A 15,298-nucleotide genomic window follows, 5' to 3' on the forward strand; every position below is an offset into this window, starting at 1 on the left:
ATGTTAATTCAATCACACTAGGAAAAGGCTACGAATGAATAAGAGGCATTCCCATTGTAAGTTACAACAGTTATTTAAAATCATGCAAGGTAACACAGGGGGCTACAGCATAATCCCATGACAATTATTTAAGAGATATTCATAAGCATGAATGATCAACTTTAGCTGAAATGTATGACATTAAAATTAACTGTACAGAGTGACTTCAAATAACAAAGCGAATTTCAGCAAAATATTTCCCATAGTGTGGTTCTAAAAAGAAAAACTTAATCAAAATTGAAATAACTGAGGGCTTCACCAGAGGTGTTAAGGGAAAAATTCAGATTCTCACTCAATTTAACAAAATTTCAACCAATTCTGATGAAACCAACTTCCATACAGTAAAGATACAATGATACTTAATAAGAGACAGGAATAGGCGTTTTTCACAAAATTCAAATAATGCCTGAAAATGTTACAATATAGCATGTGTAAATTTCACGGGAGTAAAAGATGGCATAAAAAAATCAAATTGTACATCTGGTGTAATCTACATATGTGCTGAAGTTACGAGGGGAATTATTGTTGGATAAAACTAGCATTTTTCATAGATTTCCCACAATTTGATACATGAAGCCCCGGAAATTAGGAGAAAATTACCTTTCACAATCCATTACATAAATATCAACTAAACATCAACGAATTTCAGGGTTACAGTATAAGGGCAGATAACTTCTTTAACCAAAAGAGTACATTCAATGATGAAAAAAAAGTCAACTCATTAAATAATATTGAAAATAGCCTTTCAAGGAATTTAAACTTATGGTAAAAATTAGACATAATATTTTTAACTACCATTACAAAAGATTATTAAACTACCCAGGAATGGCAGCTTGTATGTCCGCATAACTTCTTCACGAGTATTTCCGGCACTCATGAAAATCATACATAGCCTGCGTATGAGCATTATTGTCCGGTTTGCTTGACTTAAAATGTGGTAAGCCTACTATACTGTACTTTTTATGTATAATTACTCCTTGAACTATGACATACCATTCTAATAGTGAATGACAGAATGTATGTATCCTGGATACCAAAGCATGATTTCTTCACTTAAAAATAAAATTATGGCATAAAAGTTTAGGCTTATATTGGTCCAGACCTTAAATGGTACATTATACTATCTTTACATTATATATATCAATTGTTAAGTAATCATTGTACATGTAAGCCTTCTGAAGACATTATAAATAAATAGCATAAGAATTAACCGACCCACTACTAAACAAATACTCACTACTGCTTTTATAAGAGACTATAACTCTCATTTTTATCCTCCAAGAAAAAATATGTTAAAAACCATTTTTTTATCTTACCTCCCCCATATGCCCTCTGCCTTAATCTAAGAGCCGCATTTCCTTCCAAACGCAGAAGTCTCCTACAATCTGAGACGACAAGCTCATGCCTCCCTAATCCAAGGCAACATTCAGATCGAGCTAGGAGAAGCCGGGCAGTTTCAGAGGGAATGGTACCTCCTTTGGGCAGAGATGCTAAACACTGATTCAGTAGTTCCAGTGCCCTCGAATATTCTCTGCGACCAATTAGGTCGTGGGCCTGTGCCTCCATTGCTGGCACAAGCCGTATGATGGTTGATGTAAGACCAGCTTGGATAGCAGCAAACAATGACTTGATAATTCATCGGTACCCTGTTAGGCAAAATTCATGTTGCATTACTATTTCAACACTTGGGTATCTTGTGCAAGGACATAAGAAAATGACCCTATTGGTTTATCAACCATGTGCATTAAGTTTTTCTACAGCATCTAATTCTAACATTACAATATTTACATCACTTCCTCATAAGACAAAACCAAATACAAGCTCGCTCTAATTCCTTTCAATACCAAAGCATATATGATGACACCATTCTAATCATGGATAAAATATATGTATCCTGCATAGTATGAATTCTCCACTTAAAAATAAAATTTATGACACAATAATTTCAATGAAACAAAAGAAAGAAAAATTGAAATCAATAAGCAGAAAAATGTTTAAATTACATCTCAAATATCTATTGCTAGAGAAAAATAAATCATAAAAAAAATCATAGAGTAAAAAATATTCCAAAAATAAAAAACGTTAACCTTCTGGTAAGTTCCTCAATTCCCACAATTTGTATTACTCCACATCATACTCTCTCAAAAATGCCTGCATTTGCATTTTGAAATGTTTTCTGATGCTGTTACCACTTTAGTTGCTCAATAGTGGAAATTTTATCAGTTTCCAAGAGTGAAAGAAGCTTCCTACGCACAACTAAGCAAACAGAAAACAACTCCTAGTTAATATTATCCATTGGATAATTTGCAATAATAGGTCATTGAATTAGCTCAAAGAACTTACAATCACACAACTGGGCCAATTTCAAGTTTTACCTTAATAAAAATCTACTTCCTTCTGCTATCGAAACTTTTACATTCATGTTACGATCAATTACCTTAATTCACTAGTGGCACTAGCATCAATGTCTTTGCCTTCTACTAGTATTACAGAATTATGCATTATGTCATTTGCTGATAAAACTTTTACAGGCCAAAGATATCCAGAATGAAGATATTTTTAAGGGTTTACTTGTCCCTGAGCCTAGTCACAGTTGCCTGGCAAGAAAGTTTCAATGACCTTAAGCACTTAAGAGCTAGTGGAAGCAATGTTTCATTGCTATTAGTTGGGTAGCTTAAACTGGGTCTAAGACTTTGAGTCAGATGATAAGTAGTCCTCAAGATGACAAGCAGAACATTATTGCAATAGATGTAGGAAACCCTAACAGCAACCCCATTCCCTGGAACGATATAATGATAATTTGAATTGAGATAGAAAAGAGGAAAACTGATGAATGAAGAAAAATAGAATTTTAGGAATGACGGTAAGGCAGCTGGAAAATGATTAATAGGAAATATAAAAAGACATGATGGTGGTGTTTAGAATCATATGGAGCAAATATAGGGACTACTGTATGAATATAAAATAAGACCATCTTCTGCCAGACCTTATGTATGTACCACTGTCTCAAATTAACTTCCTTGGAAATGTCTTAAACATTTTTCTTTGAGGTTTGGTATGGTATTTGGAGGAGGCGACCAAATGCTAAGTTCAACTGCTCCATGAAGAAAGGGCAGGGAAGTAAGGGTGAGGAGAAACCCAGTGTGGGCATTAGATTGCTCTTAACGTGACATGCCTGAGGAGACCCACACTTAGCGTCCCATCTGGAGTGTGGCGCTTGAAATATCCTCCACGCAACACACAAGCAGGGAGTCTCTGAAACATTTTCCTCCACTGCCAGGATTTGAACCCATGCACACAGGGTATGAAGCCAACACTCTATCCACCTCACCAACCTGAATTAAGAATAGAATCCCTTACTCCTTAGAATTCAAACTTGGTACGAATTTGATAAGAGAAAGACTTGGGATTGAATTGGACACTAATGCAAAGACAAACTTACATAAGTGGAGAGGATGATTTTCAAAACAACAAAAAATGTATTTTATAACAGGAAAAGGTTTGCTTTTTGAACCACAGCACCTAAAAATTTAATGAGGACTTGAAGCTGAAACCTCAGCTAAGCCAACATTCAATGATCCAAGTGTCCCTCATAAGAAAAAAAAGCTCTTCTGTTATGAGGAAGACTGGTTAATTAGCTTATATGTATGAAGATTATAATTTCTTGGACATGCTCTTCAGAGTTAAGTGCATACCATGAGGAAAATCTTCCTAGGTGAAGCCAACAAAAATCAATTTCTTCTGCATTCAGGCCATTCTTCACATCATGATATACATCATAGCACCCATACATCCTATTTTCACTACCAAATACCCAGTTTTACATACTACCAAAGTCTACGAGATTTACACAGTAATGCATAGCAGCATACATACAATTCAAAATTAGAATATGTTTATGTAATATCAATTGAAATAACAGGTGGCTGGGCACTTGAGTAAATTTATCAATGAGCTCTGTAAAAGAAGGTCTTTCTGGTTCTCTCCCACATTTTTGGTTAATGAAGACATCATGTTTCAGAAAAGTTCCTGTTCCCAAAGCCTGTCAATAATGACAAAACGATGCATAAGAAAACCCAAAAGCCAACTTATGCCCCACCAGGCCACATGAGTCTACATGCACCATTTGACTTCATCAACTACAGTTAAGTCCAATGTTTTTTCACAAAATCATCTGCACCAATGTGAGACTGTGGGTCATAGATCTAATTGGCATATGTAGCTAACTTGTTACAGAAATTAGAAATTAGGATTTTCACAAGATTCTACTAAAGGAGTACTGATGTGCTCAATTCAAGCAATCGTCTCTCCAAAAACACTATGATTTAAAAAAGTTACACTACAGCAGACCACACTATACGATGGTTTCATCTTACCATCTGAGCTGATTTTGCCTGTCCTTTTTTTAATTTTTAAATACAGCCAAATTTTTCCACTCACTGAATATGTCTTCACTGTTTTAATTCTATCCCTTAATTGTTAATGTTGTTACCTAGGAAGCTGAATGACCAACAACGGACAAAGCAAGAAAAAAATTGTAGAAAATGCGGATGCGGGCTTTCCACAAAAAGAAGAACCTTCTTACGGTTGAGAATGCAAGCATAGAAGTAAGGAAACAAGTCAATCAGATGCTAAATATGAAACATGTTTCTCTGTGGGACCAAGGCTTGGATGTTGACAGCAGCAGAGAATCAAGGGTGGGAGTATTTGAAATATGGTGCAACCAAGGAACTATGAAGATAAAATGGATTAACCGTGTAAGTAACGAGGAAGTGCTAAGAAGAGTGGGAGAAAAGAGAAACCTCCTAAAAACCTTAAGCAGAAGACGGGACAACTTAATTAGCCACACTATGAGGCATGATGGCCTGAAGAACGCAATCCAAGAACGACAGGTTATAAAAGATGAAATACGTCACTAAGAAAAGGTAGGAGAGTGGAATGGAGTCTTACATCAAGCCAATCATATGATAGTTGACTTATGACGATGAATTGTTAATGAAACTTTTAAGCATAGCAATATTTACTTGAAATGATGCTCTTCAGACTGACTCCTTGCCCGGAAATAATGCATATTCAACATACAATGGCACCTACTTTACTATCGGCCCTGTGAAATGGACTTATGCCGTGAAGTGAAGGCCTACTGTAAATCGAAGCCAATACATTAGCAGGCCGCACATGATTGGGGACGGCAACTAGACTATGATCTTTGAGCTGTCAATCCCCATTCTAAATAAATAAGAAATCTTTTGATACCAGATGCTGTTCTTCTAGTGCACTATATTCACTTTATTCCTTTTCCAACAAGATCAAAAATTGGCATGAATGATGAGGTCCATTAAAAAAATTCTTCTTAATTTTGAAAGCCTATCTGTTAATGTCATTGGAGAGGTAAGGTGATTAGCATGCATTCTTTTACTGTGTCCAATAGGAGGAGCATTATGTCCTCTGTAGCCTCTACAGCTCACAGTTTTGGAAATTTAAAAAAACAGTATTATCACCGAACATCTTTTAAAGCAAATATTTTAAAGCAGTATCACAACAACTGCCTTAATTTCAGCAGACTGATATCTTACTATGGCCACAAAAACACAACTTTTGGGGAAAATTTAGTTTTGTTGATTCATTAGAATATATGTAGAGGATTTCTGAAAACCCAATCAGTTTATTAACAATGATACAACAATTATTTTTTGGAAAGGACTTGGTATTCTGCAAAACAAATTGAATTTAAATGCTAACTAAAGTTTAATTCTCCATGGAAAGCTAAAAAAGGGACATGTGAAATCCCTTTCAATCACAGCCCAAAAATATTACAAAAAAAATTGACTTCAACATTCTAACACAAAAAAAAATGTTTATTCATGTTCTACCTACAGGTGGTAACTGTATAAACGGAGTTATAATCTTTCAAACTTGAGTTGCTTGAGTTTTGTGACAGATGGTATGTCATCATTTGAGAAGGAAAAAATGAATACATCACAATATTATTCTCATAAAACTTCACTGTCCCATCCAATCACTTCTCTCTTCAAAATGAATTTTCTTCTGCATTAGCACAGAACATACCTTAACACATGATACAGGTTAGCACTATTGTTCAACATTAGCACTTATGAAAATTTGCAGTGCTTACATATGCTGTAACCCAGTCAGTTTAAGTCCCATAAGTGAAGATGCCACAACTGATTTTTAAGCTGTTTTCTCCCCTAAATGCTTCAAATTTGTTCAAATTTGAAGATTGGATGTAATGAATAATATCTATATATTAAAAATTTATTGCTGTCCGTTAGTCTCACTAAAACTCAAGAACAGCTGGACCGATTTGGCTAATTTTTGTTTTAACATTTTCTTGAAAGTCCAGGGAAGGTTTAAAAGGTGATAACATAATTGTGCAGGGCCCATGAGGCCTTGAAATGGGCTCTGAATAATTTTCATGAGAAATACATGTAAAATTTGTTATTAATGCCTACAGAACTTTTTTTCTTTTGCATATTTAAATTAGTGATAATGGTCACATATAGTTGGAGCATATACCATTGGAAAGATAAATACACATTCTTATTCTTGCAATTGATTTTTTTCCACGTGATTTACAGTTAATTAACAAAAACATTCATAAAAATGCTGAAATTTGAGCGTTTTTGGCTTTTGATCCCCTTGACAACCATCAGCACAGTTAATGTAGTTTGACATCTCTTGATAAGTTTATTCTTAAAATAAATGCTTTGATTTAGTGGTTATTTACTCACAAATTTAGAAGGCGAAAACATTCTTCACTTAATTTAGGCTAATTTCATTACTGAACGTTTATTTTTTATGCTAAGACAGTCATTTTTTTATTTAGTTTGACATAGTGACACTACTTATTGCTAAGTGCACAAGAACTTTCTTTTCACTGATTATTTACAATGCTTAAGAGATGACGATGAAACTTAGGTTACTGAATTAAATTAAAAGCATGGCGACCAACAAGCTACCTTTCGTGCTAACTGTACTAATAACCAGCACTAGACAGATAATAATAGTAGTCCTATTGGTATGGCAGAATTGCGTTATAGAGTGATTGAAAATGAAGCGGATAGGAAGAATGCAATGAGTTCGTGAACTTCATATACAACAACAGTGAGCATGACACAATGAAATTAATCGATTAAGACGGAGTGCTCCTGTGATCCTGGAATGAGTAGCATTCAACTACGATTGGGCTGTAGATTATTGTGCCGATGTACGAGTAGTTGTTGGGGAAATGAACACCATTTGTCAATATTTTAAGGCATTAAGGCATTTAAGGCATTAATCACCACCAGATCAATTACATTCATTAGTTTCTGGAATGGAAAATGATTCTAAACCGTTATTAGCCAACATATGACAGATGTTTTCATATGACTTTGTCATCTTTGTATATCTAATCACCGCAAAAAATACAGTTTATAAGAAATAATTAAATTGATGAATTCTATTGTAACTATGTTGTATTTAATAACTGCATTCAATAGTTATAGGCCAAAAAAGGTACTGACTGAAAAAAAATGTAAGTAGGTACTAATTTGTTGTCATAATTATTTTTAATACAATGATTAGATAAACTTGGTTGAAAGACAGGATGAGCATCTAACGTTTGGACTTCCACAGATATTTTATAACCAAAATTAGTCAAATTGGTTTGGCTGTTTTTGAATTTAAGCCAGAAGAACTGACTGCAATTGATTTATCGATACCTCCACTGCACAAATGCTCAACAATCGCCCATCGAATCAAATCCGCTCACCTAGTATCCCTACTAGAACCGGATGAGCGGATTTGATTCAGTGGGTGATTGTTGAGCATTTGTGCAGTGGAGATATTGTTGTGCATACATAGATGGATACAAAGGTGATACAAAGTTCACCAGGTCATCTAGCATGGTATAAAGAAAGAGCGAATACGTAGCATGCATTATTTTATATACAATATTTTCGAATTCCGTTCATAAAGGAGTAAAATGACAAATGAATCTTTGAACAGAATTACCTACTTTTAAAAAATTTACTGAAAACTAGCTTACGAAAATGAGTTTTTCCTCTATAACTTATGCAATTGACTTATTTATATAAAGTCTAAATAGGGCTTCCGAAAGTGTAATGAACTCCTAAAACTGAATGACCTTAGAAGTCTCAGTTAACAGAAAAATGATGATTTCTACCTTCTACTGCTCATTAGTCGTTATTATTTTTTATTTAGTTTGACATAGTGACACTATCTACCGCTAAGTGCGCAAGAACTTCATTTTCATAAATTATCTTGAAAATCTTGCCGGAAACTAATCTCGTAATTATTAGAGATAATTGTCGGATAAAGAACTACCTCCCACTTCATAACACTGATAATGTTAAAGTCTTACAATTTAGTTCAGAAATGTTTATGGTTCACAGTGTGGCACATTACAGAACTTCTGCTTCTTTTGTGGAACAACTGGATTGCCGACCACATCATAAATTTTTTTGAATATTGTCTATAGCAACAAGGGCATCTTCATGAATGCAAATTAACATTTATATTTCACTTGAAGAAAAATTACTCAACATCTTTACTCTTCTTGCATTCCTTTTCAGCAAAACAAATGGATTAAAACAAAAAATCATTCTACCTCTCATAATTAAAAGCTACTTTTAAATAGCTGGATTACCTACTCCATAAAATGGATATACCATCTAATCTGTGATAAAAGTATAAGGAACAAAAATGAATTTGATAAGTTTTTGTTTCAACAGAACTTGATGATATACATTTTCTTCATTAGCACTCACGTTTCCTGGGAAAGATAAGCATAATTTGAAGATTGGACGCGCACTTCATTCACACTAATTTAAAAGTGAATGGACAAGAAGAAAAGATACTTCTGAATACTCACTTAGAAAAAAACAACAAGTTACACTACCCCTTGGAACTGAAAGAACTTGCCAGCTGGCTGCTTATTTAGCTGATTTTATAACTTTGAGTGGCAATTATGTGAAGGACATGCAATGAAGGTGGCAACAATCTTGATGACGGTGGTGATTTCTACCAAAATCCATTCGTTCGAGCATAGCATAACTACTTTTAATAATAATTTGAATTCCAGTAAAAATGAAAAGCATGGATATTTTAAAGGAATTGGATTGTAATTACGAAAAAATTGCAACATCCTGGTATGAATTTGTTCAGATCCATCCAAATACAAAAAGAACCAGTCACCCGAAGACACTTGGGTTGCCATTAGCTTCAGGAGGAAATACAGGAATCCAATATCCACAAATTCCAACCATGGGGGCCAACTCCACTAGATCACTTGCCCCCATACATTTTGTGGCACAGGGACACATCATGATTTTACCTTCGTTAAAATGTTTGACATATTTTTACCCTGTGATTGGACAAAATGCATGAATTCATAACTCTTCAATAACTTCCATGATGCTATTGAATTATAAAAACTCAAGTTCAAATACAAGACAAGAAATTATTACATTTAAAATGTTGATTAAAAAAATCCAGAAAAATCAAAATATTTATATTTAAGCAAGTTTCCATCCACGCCAGGATTTCAGCAATAAATTAGGAACTGTTGGCAAATGCCTTGGTGCGAAACACAAGATATCTTCATTAACATTTTGAAGAGAAAAAACTCTCACTTCCACATAACTATTACTATGCATTTCCCGAGAATTCTCCTTAATTTTGAACATAGGAAAATAACCGGTCAAACTATTATTTCATAATAAATACACCTCCTTGTGTGTACATTTCACTAACTAAGGCTATGCGGCATTTCCAAAAATGCATTCTGCCATTCTCACTAATAAAAGTAACAGTGTTGCCCTCAAATTTCAATCATGATTTATAGAAACAATCCATAATTACTCAGGCATTTAAGACGGGTCTTCAGTATGCGAACACAAGGTATTTTTCTTGGACTCAATACTTTCTTATCACATTATTGTTTCATATCATACCTTCAGTCAATCACAAAACTCTTAACAAATACAATTATCAACTTCATTTGTACAATCTTCATGGCCAGAGCAGAAATAATAAAAAAAAACTTAGCTTAAGTGAAATGCCGAGCAGCTAAATGAAGCTTAATTGATACAAATAAACAACTACCGTCCACAAACATAAATTCAAGCTAGGTAAATCACAACAGACGGGTTAAAAGGAATAACACAGCATGCTCGGAAATTCTATATTGCAGTGGAGTGATGAATGAAAAGTGCAAAACATCAAACAACCACCTTTCCATTAAAGGTGCGAAATATTTGAAGCTTTAAATACATTTACATGCACCTCACGAGTACATAATTTTAAGTATTACATACAATTTACCAACAAATTAATGAGTAAAACGATATTATGAGGGAAAACTGAAAGTAATCAAAATAAATAATACTACAAAAGAGCAGTTTGTGTAATTACCCACTTACGCGTTCGATAACATGTATCAAAGTAAATGCTTCCCTTTCATGTAGGACTACTGAACCTTTGGCTTAAGAAATTTTGCAGAGATATGAGAGAGTTGACACCCACGAACAAATTTCAATACATCCCGGCTCTGAATTAGTCATTATTCCCAGACTAAACGTTCCATGCTCATACACAAATTTACAGATTATCTCATTGGTTAAAATATGGGCATTCGATTAAACGAAACGTTAAGGATTATGAAATAGTATTTCGAAACAAAGACGGTAAGTACCTAGGGAACTCTATGAAACTAACATCATAGGTAAACCATCATAACACAAATGAATCTACGATATATATATTTACCTATTTATCCATGACCTTCATAAACAGATGAATTAAAATGCTTTACCAGAGACGATAATAAAGAAAACTAAATTGATATCACTTTACGAACACAATTACACAGAAATTTCGTTGTGTCCCACGAAAAACTTCAAACCCGTTATTCAGCCCTATCGTAGATATCCACTAAGCCCCATTTGCCGATGTTTAGTTTCAAACTATAGCAATAATTGATGACCTAAAACATATAATACGGTTAAAAAGTTCAAGAAGTCAAATACTTATTAACGAAAATAACAGCCTTAACAAAATATTTCCTAACAGGTCGCCATTTTCATGCTATCGTAAATAATGTAATGTATTGAATTGTCACACATGCTGAGACTAACCTTCAAGGCTAAATTTTACTGAAAAAATTGCATCGTAAAAATAAGAAAATACCTTTGATATAATGGACTAGCGCTGAGCTCTTTTTCCTTCGTTATTTCTCTGGTTTCCTCAGATAAGCGCAAATATTATACTCACCAACACTTCTTGCGAGGTCAGGCGCTCTCTTTCATTTGTTTCCAATGAATGGTGATATGCGGGGCAAGTGTTTGGGCTACTATTTGAACGTGAAATTGGAGACCGACTTACTACGCTTTGGAGGACCAAGAAAACATGGCAATCTCTATGGTAAGGAGGAATCAATGAAAGTATTTCCTTAAATCTAGTTTTTTATTACACAGTGTGACGAATGAAAATTTTTAGGAGTTGTTGAAATGAAGTAAACAGCAGTAAACACTCGTTACTTTTTTTTTATATATTTCACATACGAATGATACATTTTTACAGGAAAATCGTCTTTGACAGAGCATTTCATCATTCATACTTTGTACAAAATAAACTATGTACCCATTTGAAACACTTGTGATCTTTAACTGAAGTTGAGACTGTAAATAGCATTTTCGTACCAAGGTAAACAAAATGCAATTCGCAGGTGATTTGCAATCATAATCTTATGTTCTCTTTGGATTCAATAGTAACATGCTGGTAACTCTTACATATTTTTAAGTTAAACTGGGATAATTATACCACCACAGGCAGTGTTGAGTTATCCAATGGTGGTAATGCAAGTCTTCTATTTAAGTGAAAGTAGGTATGCCGTTCCACTTATGGCCAAAACATATGCAACAAAACACGGCCTTAGCTATTGAAAGCATTTTTCGATGCTCTTCAATGAATTGTGAAAATTATCGGTACTCGAATAATATCCCAAAGACATTTATACAAATGCTAAACCATACACACCTATAATCCTCATAAGCACAAAGCTGGTACCGTAAGCTACTATTCCATTGTCAAGCAATTACGGTGGCTCATCTAATTACAATCAATTTCAATTCTTACTAACCATCAGCATGCAATAATATGTTTAACCATTACCACTGGCACCTGTCATAGAGGCACTTTTATACTCCACAACCTCCCAGAAGCAAGTCCAGGCTTCAACGTTAATTCAGTTTTGTATGCTAATTGACACTCCTCCAATTCTGCTGTTTTTTATGCTTCCCTTTTTAACACCACAAATTTGGTGATGCAAGTGGCAATACAATGCATTAAAGTGCAGCATGTTAAATATCTCTTCTCAATAAAATAATATTCTCAAGCTGCTTCAGTCGGCACTCTTTGTTGAATATTGGGAAGTTAATCCAAATGTTACCGTCATGGGTTAATAACTGTCACAGACACTAAACATAACAAAACTGCCTGTAAAACCTCTAGCAGACAACAAACACAGAGTCTTGTGTTCACAAAATCACTGTTCACAGTCAAATTAACATCATAGAATAAAATATCTTCACTTTTGGCAGGGCCCATATTTCTTTCTAAGATCAACAATCACATCCAACAATTATCAACATGTTCAGTCACATATAAGTTAAACATTTATTTACACAAAAATCCTGATCCACTCAAACAAACCATTAAAAATATGTATATATATATTTTCATTCATTCAAGAAATAAACGGTGCATCATGTCTAGTATTGGCTATCAAATTATTTTTGGCAAAGCATTCACAAACGTAAGAGGATGGGGTGGACGAAGCTTTTTCTTTTGCTGCAAATTTCTTTAATAAAGAGAATGTCCAAAAATATTTGCAAAAGATTGCAATCCATCTTCTGTGATGTACTTTTTCTAGGTATTTCAATTGAAGCCAAGTAGTGGCTACAGAGGTGAATCCTGTATCTTGCAACCAATAGCCTAAAAATAAAAAAATGATTGTGTTGGTAAAAAAAAGTTGTTTGTAGTCAATCTATAAAGCAAGAAAAATTATATTATCATAATTAGCCATTTTTGCCCATGTTTATCAACAGCTTATTTTATGCTCCAATAACATTCTCATTTCTTAACAAAGCTTTATTATTATGCATTCATTTTTGCAATTAAAAAATGAAAGTGATTTGATCCCTGATAATTAACTAATAATAATTAATTACCCATGTTACAGAGCTATATAATCAGCTGTTATTTATTCAATGTGCAATTTGCAGCCCAATACATATTCTACAACTCAAACTATTGAAATTGGTTCTCAAATACAGACATACTTGCAGTTAAAAAAAACATTATAATCCCTATGGGATTTTTCATTCAAGTCTTAGTTTGACATTTTCTTACTGTCATGTGAGTTTGCATTAGCTTGCTCTATGTTATCATAAAATTGGTTTTGGGGTAATGTAATGGAAGCCCTACAAAAGTGGTGGAGAGTGCCTCAAGCCCAGAACTCTTTCAGACAGAAGGGACTTCATATCATGGCCCTTTTCATCTTTGGCAAAGCTGAAGGTATACAAGAGGGTATTTCGGCCTTTAAAAAATACATAATATTTACACTTACTGTAGACACATGTAAAATCATAACAATTACAATGGTATGTGAAAAACTCTGATGAGCTGCCCTTCAGCATTTTTTCTGGAAGTTTTGCATCAGGCCCTATATATTTTCTCACGCCCCAACCTCTTTAGGTCATTAACTAAGACTTAAGACCTGGTTAGGGTACTTGCATAGTGAGGAGGTAAGAGGTGGAGATAGAGGTAGAGGTTGTGGTACCTCGAGGTAACACAAATGCATTGCGTGTTATGGGCGCACGCATAGTGAGCAGGTCGAGGTAGAGGTGTACTTCGCGGTTCACGAGGAGGTCGCACGAGACCACTTTGAAAGACAAAAGACTGTCTTTGGAGCAGTGTGCCTCGAGGTACATTAGGAGGCTTCTCCATGATTGGTGAGCTCAAGGCACCCTTCCCTACCGCTACCCTATTCCACTGGGTGCCTCTCTGACACAGTACGCGACGACGTATGCCAACCGTCACATGTTGGACAAAGAATGGAAGGCTGTAGCAACTGAATTGAACAGTACACTGGATGCAACACAGTGGGAGACTGGCTTGTGTTCGAGGCTGTAGGAAAGCTACGTGCGCAAACCTCTTTACTATACGATACTACCTCCATCTCTACCTCTATCTCCACCTCCTCACTATGCGAGCAACCTTACACAGTTACAACACACAGGGGAAAGTCCAGGATTTTTTTCTGAGGGGCCTTACAGGCAAACGATCTTCTCGTAATTGAGATTAAAAGCAAGATGTAACTATTAATGAATGAAATATTCTCTACATTTTCATATCAAAGTTATTAGAATGAAATTAAACGACTGAGGCTATGAAATACGCAAAACAAAACAAAGGTGATGATGACCTTTCAAAAAATTTTGTCTATTTTTTAAGCCCCTGAAGGGTGCACGTGCCCCCCCTCTAAATCTGCCTGTATTAACACGTTCAAGTTAATATATGAATGTATAAATGATTTTGGTGGACTGGAATGGAAAAATTACAAATAGAACAGATTCTGTTTTCTGCTCATACCTCCACAAGTGGGGTGGTTACACTGTGCATTTTCGTGTTCATTCACGCAAGTATACATTTAGGCCTAAACTCATCCCTGTTAATGTATTGTGTAACCAGGCCTTAGGGCCAGAATTCCAGAACCTGACTGAATCTGGAGTCCTCAATGCACCTCATTGGCTCAGATCTCAGACTCAAGTTGAGTTTGAGTTCATATTTTAGAAACTAACTCCAAATCAACTCACTTTAGCTAGAGTTGTTGTGGTAATGGTTCATTTACCTAAACTCTTGTGACTTATAGTCTCCAGCTCATCAAACACTATCATTAGTTGGATAAAATATCACACATGGAAGTATTTTTAAGAGAGATATTTCATTTCAAAAATATGAGGCGATGAAAGCAAACATCTTGGAAATAGGTGACTCACTTGAGGACCCTAGAAGCCAACGGTGCTAATGCATTTTTATAACTTTGTAGATAAGTGCAGATAATAGATGGTAGTTTATAAGGTATTTATTTATTACTATTGCTGTGGAAAAAGGATGCAAGGGAATCACTGATAAGTCTTCGTATATAGATCAGTGATTTACTTGTATAGCTTTG

The 15,298-nt window shown here is 34.8% G+C and overlaps 2 protein-coding genes across 7 annotated transcripts in view; both read right to left on the reverse strand.

The window, feature by feature from the left end:
- LOC124164929 (probable helicase with zinc finger domain) overlaps positions 1-11,354 on the reverse strand; it is a 55,870-nt gene extending 44,516 nt beyond the window's left edge. For 4 of the 5 annotated variants that reach the window (XM_046542166.1, XM_046542164.1, XM_046542165.1 and 1 more), the window contains exons 1-2: positions 11,251-11,354; positions 1,356-1,685 (exon numbers count right to left, since the gene is read on the reverse strand). In XM_046542166.1, coding sequence (XP_046398122.1) covers positions 1,356-1,605 — 250 coding nt within the window. In that variant the 5' untranslated portion in view covers positions 1,606-1,685; positions 11,251-11,354. Of the gene's footprint in view, positions 1-1,355; positions 1,686-10,830; positions 11,081-11,250 lie in introns of those variants that run through there. The other variant, XM_046542162.1, reaches the window with a different exon arrangement.
- Positions 11,355-11,586: 232 nt separating this feature from the next.
- LOC124164930 (transmembrane protein 184B) overlaps positions 11,587-15,298 on the reverse strand; it is a 255,093-nt gene continuing 251,381 nt past the window's right edge. For both annotated transcript variants that reach the window (XM_046542167.1, XM_046542168.1), the window contains one exon: positions 11,587-13,056. The gene's annotated coding sequence lies outside the window, so the exon portion shown is untranslated. The remainder of the gene's footprint in view (positions 13,057-15,298) is intronic.

The sequence above is a fragment of the Ischnura elegans genome, chromosome 9, assembly GCF_921293095.1.
Source record: "Ischnura elegans chromosome 9, ioIscEleg1.1, whole genome shotgun sequence".
Lineage (NCBI taxonomy): Eukaryota > Metazoa > Arthropoda > Insecta > Odonata > Coenagrionidae > Ischnura > Ischnura elegans.